The 15,353-nt window shown below is 36.0% G+C and overlaps 1 protein-coding gene and 2 pseudogenes across 1 annotated transcript; 1 reads left to right on the top strand and 2 right to left on the bottom strand.

Annotated features, from left to right (window-relative positions):
• LOC109330819 overlaps positions 1-5,196 on the bottom strand; it is a 17,697-nt pseudogene extending 12,501 nt beyond the window's left edge.
• Positions 8,570-11,933, top strand: LOC109359582 (putative protein tag-278). The gene is made up of 5 exons (XM_019604286.1): positions 8,570-10,112; positions 10,225-10,301; positions 10,476-10,587; positions 10,803-10,919; positions 11,336-11,933. The coding sequence occupies exons 1-5, from the start codon at positions 8,727-8,729 to the stop codon at positions 11,687-11,689; spliced, it is 2,046 nt and encodes a 681-aa protein (XP_019459831.1). The 5' UTR covers positions 8,570-8,726; the 3' UTR covers positions 11,690-11,933.
• LOC109359571 lies at positions 12,770-14,553 on the bottom strand (annotated as a pseudogene).

Raw genomic sequence — 15,353 nt, 5'->3', positions numbered from 1 at the left:
TTAGTAATAATGCTCTTTAAGTTTACAAAACTTTGAAACACTTTACTTCAAGCAACTCAGAAAAATAACTTCGAAAGTTTGAGTTCAAGTTGGCTAGAAGTGCAGAAACCTATTTCAGAAAAGTGTAGGAAAGTCGTGAGAAAAAGTGTGAAAGAGTTATGAAAGAGTTGTTGAATGATTGTGAGTTCTAAGACCTTTAAATAGGCTTTCCAATCAGTCATTGTACCTTTATGCAAGAGTAGGAGTTGTTTGGAATGAAAGCATTTCGTTTGGGATGAAAACCCTTGAGTTTCAAATCTGAAAAACTGATGTAACAACTATCAGTAACTGATTACAACAAGTGGGCAATTGGGTACCCAAACACGATGTTTTGAAAAATTACATTGAGTAATCGGTTACTTACTTGAGTAATCGGTTACTCAAACTTTCTGTCCAACAGTGAATTAAAATTCACTAAGAGTAATCGGCTACTCAAATTTAAGTAATCGGTTACTCCAATTCAAATTTTGTTGGATAACTGATTCTCACTCATGTAACCTGTTACTCAAATTTCAATAACCTGTTATACAATATTTTGAAAAATGTTTTTCATTTAAAACTTGAAGTGTTTCAATTTTTTTTTAAAATATTTTGAGCATTACTACTTTGGTATATTAAAGAGTATAGGATAGAAGTACCTATTTAGACTTAGACTAATTGTCTTAAAGCTTTAATCTTCTTGGTCTTCATAAGTTATCTTCTTTTTCTTCTTTTTGGTGATGTTGGTGTCTTTATTAAAATCTTGCCAATGTCAGGAACAAAGATCTTCTTCACATAACCCACTATACCAATATCTTTCCACCACTGCAAACATTCACCCACTAAACCACTAAGAATGTCACTGCCATATTTGAAATCCACTACTCTAGCTCATAACGACTCCTTATCAGCCAAAAATCTCCACTTCCATTTTCCTAGAAGAACATCATTAAACAATGACAAATCTTTAACTCCAAGACCATCGAACTTCTTTGGCTTGCAAACCTCAGACCAACGAACCCAAGCAATCCATCTTCCCCTAAGAATATTACACCAAAGGAATTTCCTTTGAAGTTTTGAAAGCGTAAGGATTACTTTCTTGGGGGCTTTGTACATATATAAGAGGTAGATATGAATATTAGCCAAAACCGCATTTAAGAGCACAAGTCTCCCCCCAAAAGAAATGTACATGCTTTTCCACGAAGCCAAGTGGAATAACTCCTTGGGCTAGCCCCCACTGGAATACCAAGATAAGAAAAAGGAAGAGATCCAATCCTACAAGCAAGGAAGATAGACGCTACCTCCGTAAACTCCTTATCCACTTTAATACCAAACAAAGAGCTTTTAGAAGCATTCACCCAGATGTCGGAGACAAACTCAAAGCATCAAATAATACTTTTCAGATACCACAAGTTCTCTGTTATTGGCTTGCAAACAATAATTGTATCACCAGCAAATTAAAGGTCAATTACCTCCACATGTTCTCTATCAATCTTATAACCTTCAAATAAACTAGTTGAGCCGACACTTCGACTCAGCCCAAAAAACCCCTCTGCAACCATTAGAAAAAGAAAAAGAGTCATAGAGTTTCCTTGTTGGAGTCCTTTAGACTTCAAATTGACTACCAGAACTACCATAATGAGGACCGACATTGTAGTAGAAGAGAGACACTACCTACTCCACTTCCGTCAACTATAGAGGAAATCAAATCTATAGATCATGTAATCCAAAAAGTCCCAATTTATCGAATTAGATGCTTTCTCAAAATCTACTTTCAATAACATGCACCCTTCAACTCTCATTTTGCTAAATGAATCACCTCATTAACCATCAGAATGTTCATGTTCTAGATAAAAGCCGATTGGGATGAAGAGATTAAAGAACCTACCACCAATTTCAGTCGCTAATTTTGTATAAAGAAGCCATCAAGGAAATTGGTTTGTAATCTTGAATCCTATGAGGATTCAAGATCTTCGGGATCAACTCAATAAATGAACATTTCAAACCTTTCGACAATTTAGAATGCTCGTGTAATTCACGAATAAACAAACAAATCTCCTCTTCCAAGAGCTCCCATAACTCCTAAAAAAACTTGAAGTTGAAACCATCTAGTCCAAGACTCTTGTCAATAGCAAAACTCCAAATTGTCGCCTTTATTTCATCAACAATGAAAACCTTTGACAACATCCTTTTCTGACCCTGAGACAAAGCCTTAAAGTATATCCCATCTAGGCGGGGTCTGATATAAGAAGACTCTTGGAAAATATGATCAAAGTAGTTGGTGATTCCATTTTCAATAGTCCCTTTCTCTTCACACCAAACACCATCAATATTAACCCCAGTGATTTTATTCCACCTTCTTTTGTTTCTAATGCAAGCATGAAAATATTTGGAGTTAGCATCCGTCCCTCAACCAACTAACCCTTGATTTTTGCATAAGGAGACTCTCTTTCAGCTTACACTCTCCACCACTCAGCTAAAAGATTATTCCTCTCCTCCATTTTATCCACCTAAAGGACATTAAGTTCCCCTTCAATGTCCGGCTTCTCAATATCCAAGGCAATGTTGTCAACCTTGACATGCAGATACCCAAAGACATTCTTGTTCCATTTCTTTAACTCATCTATAAGGAATTTCAATTTTTCCTTTACAACCTCAAGATTTCTCCAAGAGTAAGAAACAAAAGAGCGTAAGGACTATACCCAAGATTTTTCCTTAAAAAACAAAAGAGCATAAGGAATATACCTAATATTTTTTCTTAAAAAACAAAATTTCATAAGGGCTATACCCAATGTGTTCGGTTTATTCAAGTGTGAAGTCCCACATTGGATATGTAGGGAGGAGTAAAAGAGTTTATAAGAAAGAAAGACACATGGAACTAATGCCTTAAGGTTTTGGTTAAAGACGTGGTGTCTCACTTGTGACTCTTCACTCTTCCCATACCCATGTAACAATGGAACTCCCCGGTGGTTGGAGGCTCCCCGGTAGCAGTCTGGTCCAACAAGTGGTATCAGAGCCGACGGTTCGGCTGGGACATGGTAGACTCAAGGGGGAGCGGACCGAAAAGTGTGTGGTACTCACACTTGAGGGGGAGATTGTTGGGTTTATTCAAGTGTGAAGTCCCACATTGGATATGTAGGGAGGAGTAAAAGAGTTTATAAGAAAGAAAGACACATGGAACTAATGCCTTAAGGTTTTGGTTAAAGACGTGGTGTCTCACTTATGACTCTTCACTCTTCCCATACCCATGTAACAATGGAACTCCCCGGTGGTTGGAGGCTCCCCGGTAGCAGTCTGGTCCAACACAATGAAATAGAGAAGGATCAATTGTATCTACCAACAGTTCAAGTCCCCAAGTTTCTTCTTTCCACCGTGCTTCCTCTCTTAAGGTAGAAAATGAGTATGCCAAGCTTCCCCAAATCCACATCACGTGTAAAGCATTTATGTTCATAACCTTCCCTTGTGAATTCAACACTACAAGGATAGACCTTTCATTGAAAAGCCACTCTTCCTTAATGTACCTAATGGCTGCTGGTTCCAAAAGTGAAGGATCATAAATTGAGTACCATGGCATCAGTGATTGCAGCTTCTTGAACTTCTCTTGTTTTCACTTCAGTCATTACTCTGTCCACAATTGGAAGCCAAACAAATTTGTATTAACTCTCTAGTCGGGTTGAATCATGCCTCGACTCATCATACATTTGATCAAGGATCATAAGTTCTTGATCTGAGACATGACTAAGGTATGATATGCAGAGTAATACAATTTTCCTCCTCAACACATCAATATTAGTCTGAGGATAAAATCATTGTTAGTGGAATCACCATATATAATTATGTAATATGGTGTCTCTTGTTCCATGTTAGAATAATTATACCTAACTCTACCCATAAACAAAAAGTTAGCGAGCTATGAAGCATGAATATAGATACGTGTGTCGGATATAATACGTATTCGATACGTTGATACGCATTTTTAAAAAAAAATATAGGATACGATACGTTTAAGGATACGTGTATAAAATAATAAAAAACACATAAAATATGATAAAATTATAAGTGTAAATCAAAATATCCAAAGTAAAAAATATAATGGAAATTGAAATTCAATGCCCTCCGTAACAAATCTATCTTATCCTATTTTATTGAAAACGAATATATGTTATCCTATTTTATTGAAAACGAATCTATATATCCTATATTTTACTGAAAACGAATTCATATATCCTATATTTTATTAAAAACGAATCTGATACGTGTCTTGATATTTATTTATTTAATTTTATTTTTTTAATTTTTGGATACTCTACGGATACGTATCCTTCGTGAATCCGAGCATATCCGTGTCAGATACGTGTTGGACACCGACACGTGAGAGTGTTTGACGAATCCGTGCTTTGGAGTTAGCGGGGTTGCTCATGTCATTATAATTGATTCCTTTTTTATATAGTCGATGTGATACGAGGCTTCGAAAGTTAAGGAAAGTCATTATGAATTAGAAGCCGTCATTGAATTGAGAGTAATTCTTAGTTCAGCATAATCCAGAATATATTACATTATCTTCAGGCACAGACTTGATGCAATTGTATAAGAATATATTACATATGAAATAATGACTTGAGTGCCTGAATACATATAAGAAAATGACTTGATACAATTGTATAATGATGTTTATAACTATATACATATAAGAAAATAATCCAAGTACAATATACTATATTTTTTAGTTCCTATACAATGGACACAATTATGCATATAGTTAACCCTTTGCTTGGTAGAACCATGAAACAGTGGCAATTGATTTTCCTTGTTGTAAATTAAAGCTTTGAGGATCTTCAAGTTATCCTGGTGGGATGTCTCAAAAAGTAGCTGAAGTGTTTGAAATGCTTCCCCCTTGTTTGTTTTCATCTGCATCATATATAACATGATGTCCAAGAGCATTCATTTATTGGAGATATGTTAGTATTTTACACAATGAAAAGCCTTCTTTGCCATTTGCATTCATTAGTGGCCATGAACTATATACCATAATAATATGCACATATGGAGCAAGTGAGTAAGATTGATATAACCTAAATGCTGATGACAAAGGGTGAGTTGCTTTAGAAGATGGTCATTTATGTTATCCAGCTTATGGGCCAAACTTGTGATCTCCCAAGTCTCTATTGTTGATGCCATGTATCTAAAGTAAACCAGGATTTAATTGTGGTGCAATGCCATATAACCTTTTTACACTATCAATGAATTATTGTGATGCCTCTATTAATCTTTTTACTCTTACAATAACCATCTTAAAAGTCACACATATGCTAATTTGTCTAAAAAACTTTATAATGGCCTTAATGGGTATCATTGTATCAAAAATGAAACTCTTCTGATAATAATGTTTATAATTGAAATCAAGAATTACTAGAATAAACTTGAAATATTTCTTAGGAGTCATAAACAAGGGAGACATACCCATGACCCAGGCTATTTCTACCTGTGGCCACCTTGTACAAAATAAGATAATGTAGTGAGGTTAGCTTCTTTAAGGGGTTTTCTTTCATAAGACTCGGTTCTTGTTTAAGAAAATAGCTATACAAAAAAGCACTTATTGATGCTTATTTATTTTGCTTGTAAACCAATGCTATTTTTTAAATAAAAATCGAAAACAATGATTGATTAAGAGAGATTTAAATATAATGTCAAACGTATTACCCTAGCTAGTTAACCTGGTGAATAATTTTGCTCAGACACTAACTTAAAACGTATATTAACTTGCATTTACTAAGTATATATAAAAGTTTCCTTAAAAAAGTACTTTTATACACTTAAACAAAGAAATGAGAGGAGTGTTGGTTCAAGTAGTACATATATAATTGATTCCCTTTAAGTAAGGCCCCGGGTTCGAGTCTTGTGAATGAAAAAATACTCACTGGAAGAGTTAGCCCCACATACTCGTAGATGTTCCCGGCTCGGACAAGATTGCTTCAGTGCGATGATATGTGAGAAACCCAAAAACAAAAACAAAGAAATGAGCCAAGGGTTGATGTTGTTGTATATTAAGTAAAGAGGATTATCTATCATAAATAAGATACTATCTCTATGTCCTTATCCAATAAAATTACACCAAATAATATGAAATATTAGTTTATATTTTTATAACTTTTTTTCCAATTAAATTATGTATTTTGATTGGGCTAGAACTATTAGGGACATGAAATCTCCATCTATGTTAACTTAAGGATGAAGCTTCATTTGTCATAAATAATCTTAGTTAGTAAGAGGAAGGACATCCATGTTACCTTGCTTGTTTTTGGGTTTAAACAATATAATAAAGTAACCTAGGAGAATTTTTTCACCAAAAAAGTAAGCTAGGAGAATTTGGTATATTCCATACGTGCTTTGTCTTTAATTTACCTTATACCATAATTTGTTGAAAATGTGATTAATATGACCATAATTACGATAATAATATTTTTGCAAAAACTCTAAGAGTCATGATATTTCAGCTGCAATTGTGATTGTGATTTACAATTCAAAACAATGATACTAGTGATGGTTTTCTTATAGTTGGCATCTTCTCCTAGATAGTTGTAAGATTATCATGCAGGTGGTGTGTGTAAGTAAACTATATATATATATATATATATATATATATATATTATGGTACTTAATTAGTAATATTTTTCTCTTAAAAAAGTAATCTTTTTTTGTTTCGTTAGTAACAGTAACTCATTATTCTGGGTTTTAATACACTCATTAAGCATTAGTCAACATTAATATTGTTTATGGTATTTTAAAACTAACACTTGAAGAAAAGTATTATAACAAAATAATAGATTAGTACCATGGACGAATCATATGTAACAAGTTTACAAGAAAGGTATAAACATTACACTTTCATCATGTGTAAGAAACATTAGTACCATGGAAAGCTTACTGAGCTTAGTGATATTCAGTCCAATGTTTTACATTATAGCAGTTTATAGTGGTAGTTGCGGTTATTGTAATTACATTACTTCGAATATTGCAATGTAAATTGTGATTATTATAGTGAGTTTGTTTATTATTAAAAAATATATTTTTGAATTTGATATGATATAATTTTGATTATAGTTTGTGTGACATAACATAACCATATCATTGTGATTATATCAAGCTGCAATTATATTATGATGGGATTGGAGCCGGTTATTGCACCAATATTGTGGTGGTCATCAATTTCATTTTTCAGCAAGATGTTATGGGTAAAAAGTATGTCATCAATCACCAATTCATTTAGACATTAGTATAGAAAATTGGTTGATTAGAACCAACAGCCTTCAAATGGTGTATGCCTTCAAAGATTGGCTATTGAGTAAAAAGTAATTTTTAAATACCATCTTATTCAATTTTCTTTATTACATTATGTAGATTTATGTACCAATATGTGACGCAACATGCCATTGGTTTCAACCAGCAAGGTCTAAGAAAATCAATAACAATCATCCTTTAGTTCCTTTAGATGGGATTGAATAATGATTCATTAGTTTATAAAACAATAATTAAATTTGTTGAGCCATGTTATAATAACTCATTTTACAGTTATTTTCATATTTAGCCAACTACTCCTTTTTTGTTGGTACTACTAATAATATTATCCCTTCATTCTTTTTAGTAAAAAATTAACTTTTACTAACCGAATATAAGATTACTTGTTATAATTATTTTTATATTCATATTTCATTCATATACGGCCGACAAATTGTTACCGTTCAATGATTGGTTTATAGAAGGTTCGGGACATATTTCACCAAATATCACAAAATGGCCTTTGGCATATGTGGGAGGAGTTCTTAATTGTGGTGATAGGTACATACTATTTAAATACATGTAACATGCTATTAAAATATAAAAAATTAACTAGAAATAAACTTGAAGCCATGAAGGTTATCATTGTAGCATTAATTAACTCAGCCTATTGGGATGCAAATGGAGGATGCCTTCCAAACATTTGTTGAAAAAGAGGTAAAATATTTATTCAACCATGAACATTCACCATCTTTCTTTGTAGTTTGTGTAAAAATAATATTTCAAGTGTAGATTATTAATGGGTATGCTCAAAGCTTATCAATCTAATTGTAATTACATTTTTTTGCAGTGTATTAATTATGATTATGTATTTTTTAACCGATCATAATTAATAATACATGAAATAATACATTTTGTGTATAAAAAACCTGCTTCCCAATCTAACCCACATCTTTGTTCATTTTATTCCTTCCTAGCTGAAGTTCGATACATAGATAGTTAATAAGGATGTGCAAAATTTTAATGGGGTTTTTACTGAAGTCAATAACCTCTTATTAGTCTTATATAAGATGATAACGTTGTACTGAACTCCTGATAATTTTTCTTTTATAAATATGCTTTGCTATTTCTAAATTTTATGTTTAGGTATAATATTCAAATTTGGTAAACATTGTTGTTGTGAGGTATACATTTTGTCCAATATTTTGTGTCACTCCATTTAGTATAAATTTATGATTGATCATAGAAAATGTATACCCGTCCTTTTTCAGCGTTTTGTTGTTTCTTCTTCATCACTTGTATCTTTCTATCTAACAAAAACTATAAAAAATAGTTAGGTAATACAAAAACCAAAACACACGACATTTCCCATGTGGTTGGTGACTCGCTCCAATTTCTAGGGTTTATAAATTCATCACATGCTATTCTATTAAATGTCCGGCGCCGGCGACGAAGATGCCGATACGGTGCTCAGCGACGTCGAAGTCGACACCGCCGGCGATCCAATCACCACACCAAACCCTCCGTCACCCGAGAACGTCTCCATAGAGAGACTCCATGACCTCCTCGCCGAGCTCGATCGGGAGCGCGAAGCTCGCATCGCCGCCGAGAACTCCAAGTCGGAGCTCCAAACATCTTTCAATCGATTAAAGAGTCTCGCTCACGAAGCCATAAAAAAACGCGACGAGTTTGGAAGACAAAGAGACGACGCCGTTCGAGAGAAGGACGAAGCGCTTCAATCAAACGACGCCGTCACCGCCGAATTAACAGAGGCGAGAAGAGAAAAGGATGAGATAGCGAAGCAATTAGAGGAAAGGGAGAATGAGACAGATGTGCTTAGATCGGAGATTGCGAATTCGAGTCACATGCTTGTTACCGGAATGGATAAGATATCTGCTAAGGTAAGCAGTTACAAGAATTTCAGTGCGAACTCTTTGCCGCGATCGAATAAATACACTGGCCTCGCTGCGGTGGCTTTCGGTGTTATCAAGAGAGCGAATGAGATTGTGGAAGAGCTTTTGAAACAGAATGAGGCGACCGGGAAGTCGCGAGATGAGACTCGGGAGCAGATGGAGCAGAGGAATTACGAGATTGCCATTGAGGTTTCCCAGCTCGAAGCCACTATTAGTGGATTGAGGGAAGAGGTTGATAACAAGAGTTCAGTTGTTGAGGATTTGGAGAGGAAATTAAGTGAGGTGGAACGCGAGGGGGAGGAGAAATTGAGTAAGGAACAAAGTGAGGGTTTGCAGTTGAAGGAGTTGGTTGGTGAGTATGAAGAGAAATTGAGTAAGTTGGAATCAAAGATGGAGTTGCAGAGGCTGTTGTTGATTCATCAGTTGAGTTTGGTGTCGAAAATTCATAACCAGATTTGTGACGTTGTGAAGATAATTGATGATAAGAGTAATTCAGAACTGTCTGAATCGTTGTTTGTCGCACAAGAAATGGATATTGAGGAGAATATGCGCGCCTCGTTGGCTGGGATGGAATCCATATTTGAGTTGACTAGGATTGTTGCTCAGAAAGCAAGGGAAGTGGTTGATGAGAAGAATCGCAAAATCAAGAGCTTAGATGAGACTGTGAATCGGTTAGTTAAGGAAAAGGATCAAATTGGTTCTTTGCTCAGGAGTGCTTTGTCAAAGAGGCTGGTTTCCGGTCGATCCCCTAGAAAAAGTGACGTATTTCGAGATGCTGAGAATGGTTTGAGGGAGGCCGGGATAGATTTCAAGTTTAGTAAGCTTCTTGGAGATGGGAAGGTTGCAGCTACAAATGACAAATCAGATGATATGGCAGAAAATGAAGAGGATGAAATGTACTCTTTGGTAAAAAAGAAATCATTTGTGTCTCTCAATTTTAATGAAATTTGTTATCATCATCTTGTTGTGCATTTTGAAGATTTCTTGATGAGTTCTTTTTGTGTGCATTTTTGTGCAGGCTGGTGCTTTGGAGGATGTTGTTAAGACATCTCAGCTTGAAATCATAGAGCTGCAGCACAGTGTGGATAAACTAAGGTACTTAACATTAGATTTTCAAAATACAGGGATGTTTGCTATTTGTTTAATTTGATGATGGATAAATTAAAACCTTTGCCTCATTATTCTATGAAGAACTTGCATATTTGCAATTTCTAGTTATGCTGACCTTGTAACTTATTTTCTCTCTGCATATTGCTTATCTGCATTAAGGGCAGAGTTGAATTTACTTAAACAGCACATAGAAGCTCAGGCCAAAGATCTCAACCATAGAATGCATCGGATAGAGGAACTTGAAGAGAAGGAGAGAGTGGCAAATGAAAATGTAAGCTTAATCATGGTTTCTGTTAGTTTAATTTGATCTAGTTTCTCTAACTATGGATGGTTTTATCTCATTTTTTATAAAATATTTTATCTGTATTTGCATGTTATAGAACATAGAATTTGTTCAGTAGCCCTAGGGTGTGGATAATTTGGGAGGGGCATTTGATTGTCAATACTTCTGTCACTAAGTATCAAGTTTGCCTATTTGTGATGTAGATTGAGGGGCTAATGATGGACATTGCTGCTGCTGAAGAAGAAATTAACAGATGGAAAGTGGCAGCGGAGCAAGAAGCTGCTGCAGGCAGTGGTGTTGAACAAGAATTTTTGGCACAGGTATGCTATCTGCTATCAAAATTTTATGACATGTTTGCCATAGTTAGAGGGTTCACAGATTAAATCTTTACACCACAACTGCGAATGCATTCAAATATAATTTACAAATGTTTTTTGGATTTAAGTTCAGCTTTAATTGTGCAATGGTGAGTTGAGGACTTCAGACATTTGCTGTTAATTAGGTATATAAGCTGGTTGCTACCTGCTAGTGATACCTTGTTTTCATGGATTCCATCATGATGCTCCTTTTTCTTTTAATGCTTCATAGCATTATGATATTCCTCAACAAATTTATTTCTGCAATTACAGCAAGTTGATAGCTTAAAGTTAAGATTATGGAAAGCCATTGGTGTATATTTCCACTACTACTATTTCATTGGTAATTCCTAATGATACTTGCTGATGCAAATGTGCAGTTATCAGCACTTAAGCAGGAACTTCAAGAGGCAAAGCAATCCATGATGGAATCAGAGAATAAACTGAAATTCAAAGAAGAGACGGCAGCTGCTGCGATGGCAGCTAGAGATGCAGCAGAGAAATCTCTTAAGTTGGCAGACTTGAGGGCTTCTAGACTAAGGGACAGAGTGGAAGAGCTTACTCATCAGCTCGAAGAGTTTGAGAACCGGGAAGACTCAAGGGGCCGAAATAGGCCTAGATATGTGTGCTGGCCATGGCAGTGGCTTGGCCTGGACATCATAGGAGTTCAACACCGACCTGATACACAACAGGAGGCTTCAAATGAAATGGAGCTTTCTGAACCTCTTTTATAATTATAGTTGGACATTTTCTTTTTTTCTTTCCGATTGTGTATTTATGTTAATATCTTCAATTTTATGTCAAAGTTGTAGGTTATAGCATAAACACGTTTCACCATCTCTTTATGCATCAAAGGTGGTGCTTGTGGACCATCATTATATTGTCTGGCTTTTGTACAGGATCTTTTCATTAAAGCAATTGACACATACACTGTCATTACATTACACTATGAGAAAAGTCTAGATATGGTTGTTTGTTCCGTTAAGGATCTTATACAACATACATGTCCAGGTGATGATGCCTCACCCTACTCTCTCTTTTCCTTTGTTTGTTCCATTTGGATCACTCTTTTACATTTGAGATGGGATAGAGAAATGTGGAAGTTTGAACATCAATATGGGCTTTGTTTGAATATCTTCTGTTGTGTGGTTTACATTGATATTATGAGATATTTATTTATGCCGGGTCCGGTACATGATACATGGTACAGTGTATTTAGTATGCAATACATAATTTGAATGAGAGAATTATGTAACTATGGTTCTACTTTTTGACCCCTCCAGTAGACTGGTACCTCATTAAATGCACAGGCATCCCTTCTTTTCCAGGGACAAGAAGCATTACATGAGAATGAGATTTTATTATATAGTGATGTTTTCTCTATCTAAATCCCCCTCCCTTTCCTTTCTTGAGTCATCTTTGTGAGGTTCTGATGTGGTGCGTATTTGATTATAGTGATCTGAATGTCTGGAATGAGGAGTTTTGATTGGCTTAGTGGCAAAACAAGGGGTTTCGTTTTTCCTTCTAAGTTCTGAGGTCTAGCATTTGTCATAAGTTCATTGTTTGGACAATGTTTTACCCTCTAATGTGCAAGTATTTAACTTTTGAGGATAAATCTTGCTTTCACAAGTTTGTCTGTGCTGTGTATGAATGATAAATTTAAAATTTACAGTAATCACTCTCTGGCCATTAGATAGGCATGCCAAAATTAATTTAAAGTCCCCTTACATTATCGATTTTAGATTCATTGGTATGTCATATGTAGCGTTAGAGGGCATGCATCATTGAGAAATTGCTTTAGTAATGAGCTAATAGTTCATTAATTTCATGGTCATATTAATGCATAAAAATCCCAGAGAATTCTGGAGCTGGAAAAACTTAAGATACAAATATTGAGGTTAAGAAAAGTTACATGTCCGTAGGGGAGAAAAAACTGGTGAACCCAATAAAGATGTTATTCAAAGGAGGAATAGGCAAATAAGTAAAACCAAAATCCCCTCAATTTTCAAAGACAAAAAAGAATACCAAATGTGCAATATCTGTGCTGCCAATTTGCTGCTTCAGCGTTTAGTTCTGCACTTCTTTTTTAGCAAAACTCCATCAGGAGGGCGTGTTACCATGACTTTGCAATGGCCATATAGGTTATAGGAATACCTTAAGATCTTTCCCAATTTGGATTGTGCCCTGAAAACTCCCGACACTTAAAGTAAAACGCCGTTGCTTTCCATTTGCTTCGCCATTGGTTGGCTCTCTCTCAATGGCAACTGAACTTGACTAGTGACCGTATGTGTAGCTGCAAACCTTGACTGATTCCTTGTCGCAGAGAAAGGTTCAACATATTGAGTCGCAATAAGGCCACTTCCATAGTATAGATATATGATCACGGAGCTGAAGTCCACATGCACCCTCTTTGGATTTGTGAAGTTTGCAAGGAAGGTAACATCAAGATTAAGTAGATAACCAAGGTCAAGGTATGCACGATGCAGCATTTAAGGTAACACTGGACACATCAAAATGAGGACTTTGAGGACGAAAAACAAGGTACACTATGAGGACTATCAAACCCACTACAATTAGGACAAGCCAAAATGTTAAACAGAAGACAATACCACACCAAGTACATGCTTTGGATTTTTGCGATGAATCCACTCTGATATCTGAAGGACGACGCCCAAGGTCTGGCTTCTTACGGTGTCCATGGTGAGGCTCAAGTGGTGGCACCATTGAAGAACCATTGGACTTGGGGGATTGCTCTTGAAAATTTACTTGTGGTTGGCCACGATCGTCTTGGGGTGGCTGGTGAGGTTGATCTTCATGTTGTGTACGTGCTTTGCGTGGTGGCCAGCCACCATATGTTGTGGGTAAGTATGGTTGCTCTTCATGTTGTTTACAAGAACCTTCATGTGGTGGTTGCCCAAGGTGTCTTGTGGTAGCGGTTCAGGTTGATCTTCATGTTGTGCAAGTGCATCTCCAAGTGATGTTCAGTCACGCTTTTCTCGGGATGGTGGTTGGCCACCGTATGCTCTTGGTGGCATGTATGGTTGATCTTCATGTTGTTTACGAGAACCTTCATGTGGTGGTTGACCAAGGTGTTCTTGGGTTAGCAATTGAGGTTGATCTTCATGTTGTGTACGTGCACCTCCAAGTGGTGTCCGATCACGCTTTTCTCGGGATAGTGGTTAACCACCATATGCTCTTGGTAGAAGGTATTGTTGATCTTCATGTTGTTTGCGTACATCTTCACGTGGTGTTCCACCGCGCTTTTCTCAGGATGATGCTTGTGAAATAGGTGGATGCTAATTATCAGCATACTGTCGAGGTTGCAAAGGAAAATTAGGGTTGTAAGGTTGATCTTCTTGCTGTATAGGCAGTGGACCTCCAAGTGGAAGTGATGGATGTGGTTGGCCATCATGTTCTTGGTGTGGCACTGTTGGAATAAGTGGTTGTTGATGATCTTCATGTTGAGGTCGTGGTCTAGAAAAATGAAATGGTTTCTCGACGATTCATAGTTGCTATGGAAAATGCATTAGTATAATGAATAGAATCAGAAAGCCAACACTATGCAATCGCTATTAAGCTAATGGAAAAGCATAAAATAATCCCAAAACCAAAATTTAAAATATAAAGGGAATGAGAATGACTTCATGAGAACTTCAATGTAAAGGGAAAGCAACAAACATAAGCCAAGTATATGTGGGGCACCATGTTTCCATTTTTACTTTAAAGAATGATCATTAGACTTTTAATTTAATAGAAAGTGATTATGTTTCTCTTTTGCATACATCTCAAGCCTAGTGGATAGCTGAAATTTTTAGATGGTGGTTGCTGAGCTTATTCTTGAACATAATATAGAGAATCTGAATCCACATTAGAGGAAAAAAGATACGAGAAAACCTTAGGTTAATTTGCAGTGAAATGTAGTCTTGGGCTAAAAAATCAGAATTTATGCAGAAACTCCCCTTCTAATCTCCCTTTAGAAATCATCAGTTTAATATTCAACACCACTAAGGTTGTTGCTAGTGGACTTTAGGTTAGATGTGTTGGATTTGAGCTCCCTTCTTATGTGGAAAAAGATCCAATTGGGCAAAACCCATTTGTCCAACTTAATCAATGGATAAAGGTCAGATGAGGTAAGTGTGTGAAACCAATTTAGGCAAAAGGAGACAATAGAAAACTGAGAGAGAAGTTGAAAGAACTAATCCCGCAAGAACTTATAGCATCTGTGGGAGATTTGCGACTGCGTATTCTTTCACCGTTGAATCGGACTGAAATTTGGATAGCAGGTTCACAGCTTCTAGTACTTCATTCTGAACGGTTGGATCGGTGAGAAGTCGTTTGAGATGGTAGAAAACGAATAATAACAGTGGCTGTTTTTTCTGGTTTTTTCTGCAACTCTGT

Source organism: Lupinus angustifolius, chromosome LG01 (assembly GCF_001865875.1).
Source record: "Lupinus angustifolius cultivar Tanjil chromosome LG01, LupAngTanjil_v1.0, whole genome shotgun sequence".
Taxonomy (NCBI): domain Eukaryota; kingdom Viridiplantae; phylum Streptophyta; class Magnoliopsida; order Fabales; family Fabaceae; genus Lupinus; species Lupinus angustifolius.
This window is presented reverse-complemented; position numbering and strand designations above follow the sequence as displayed.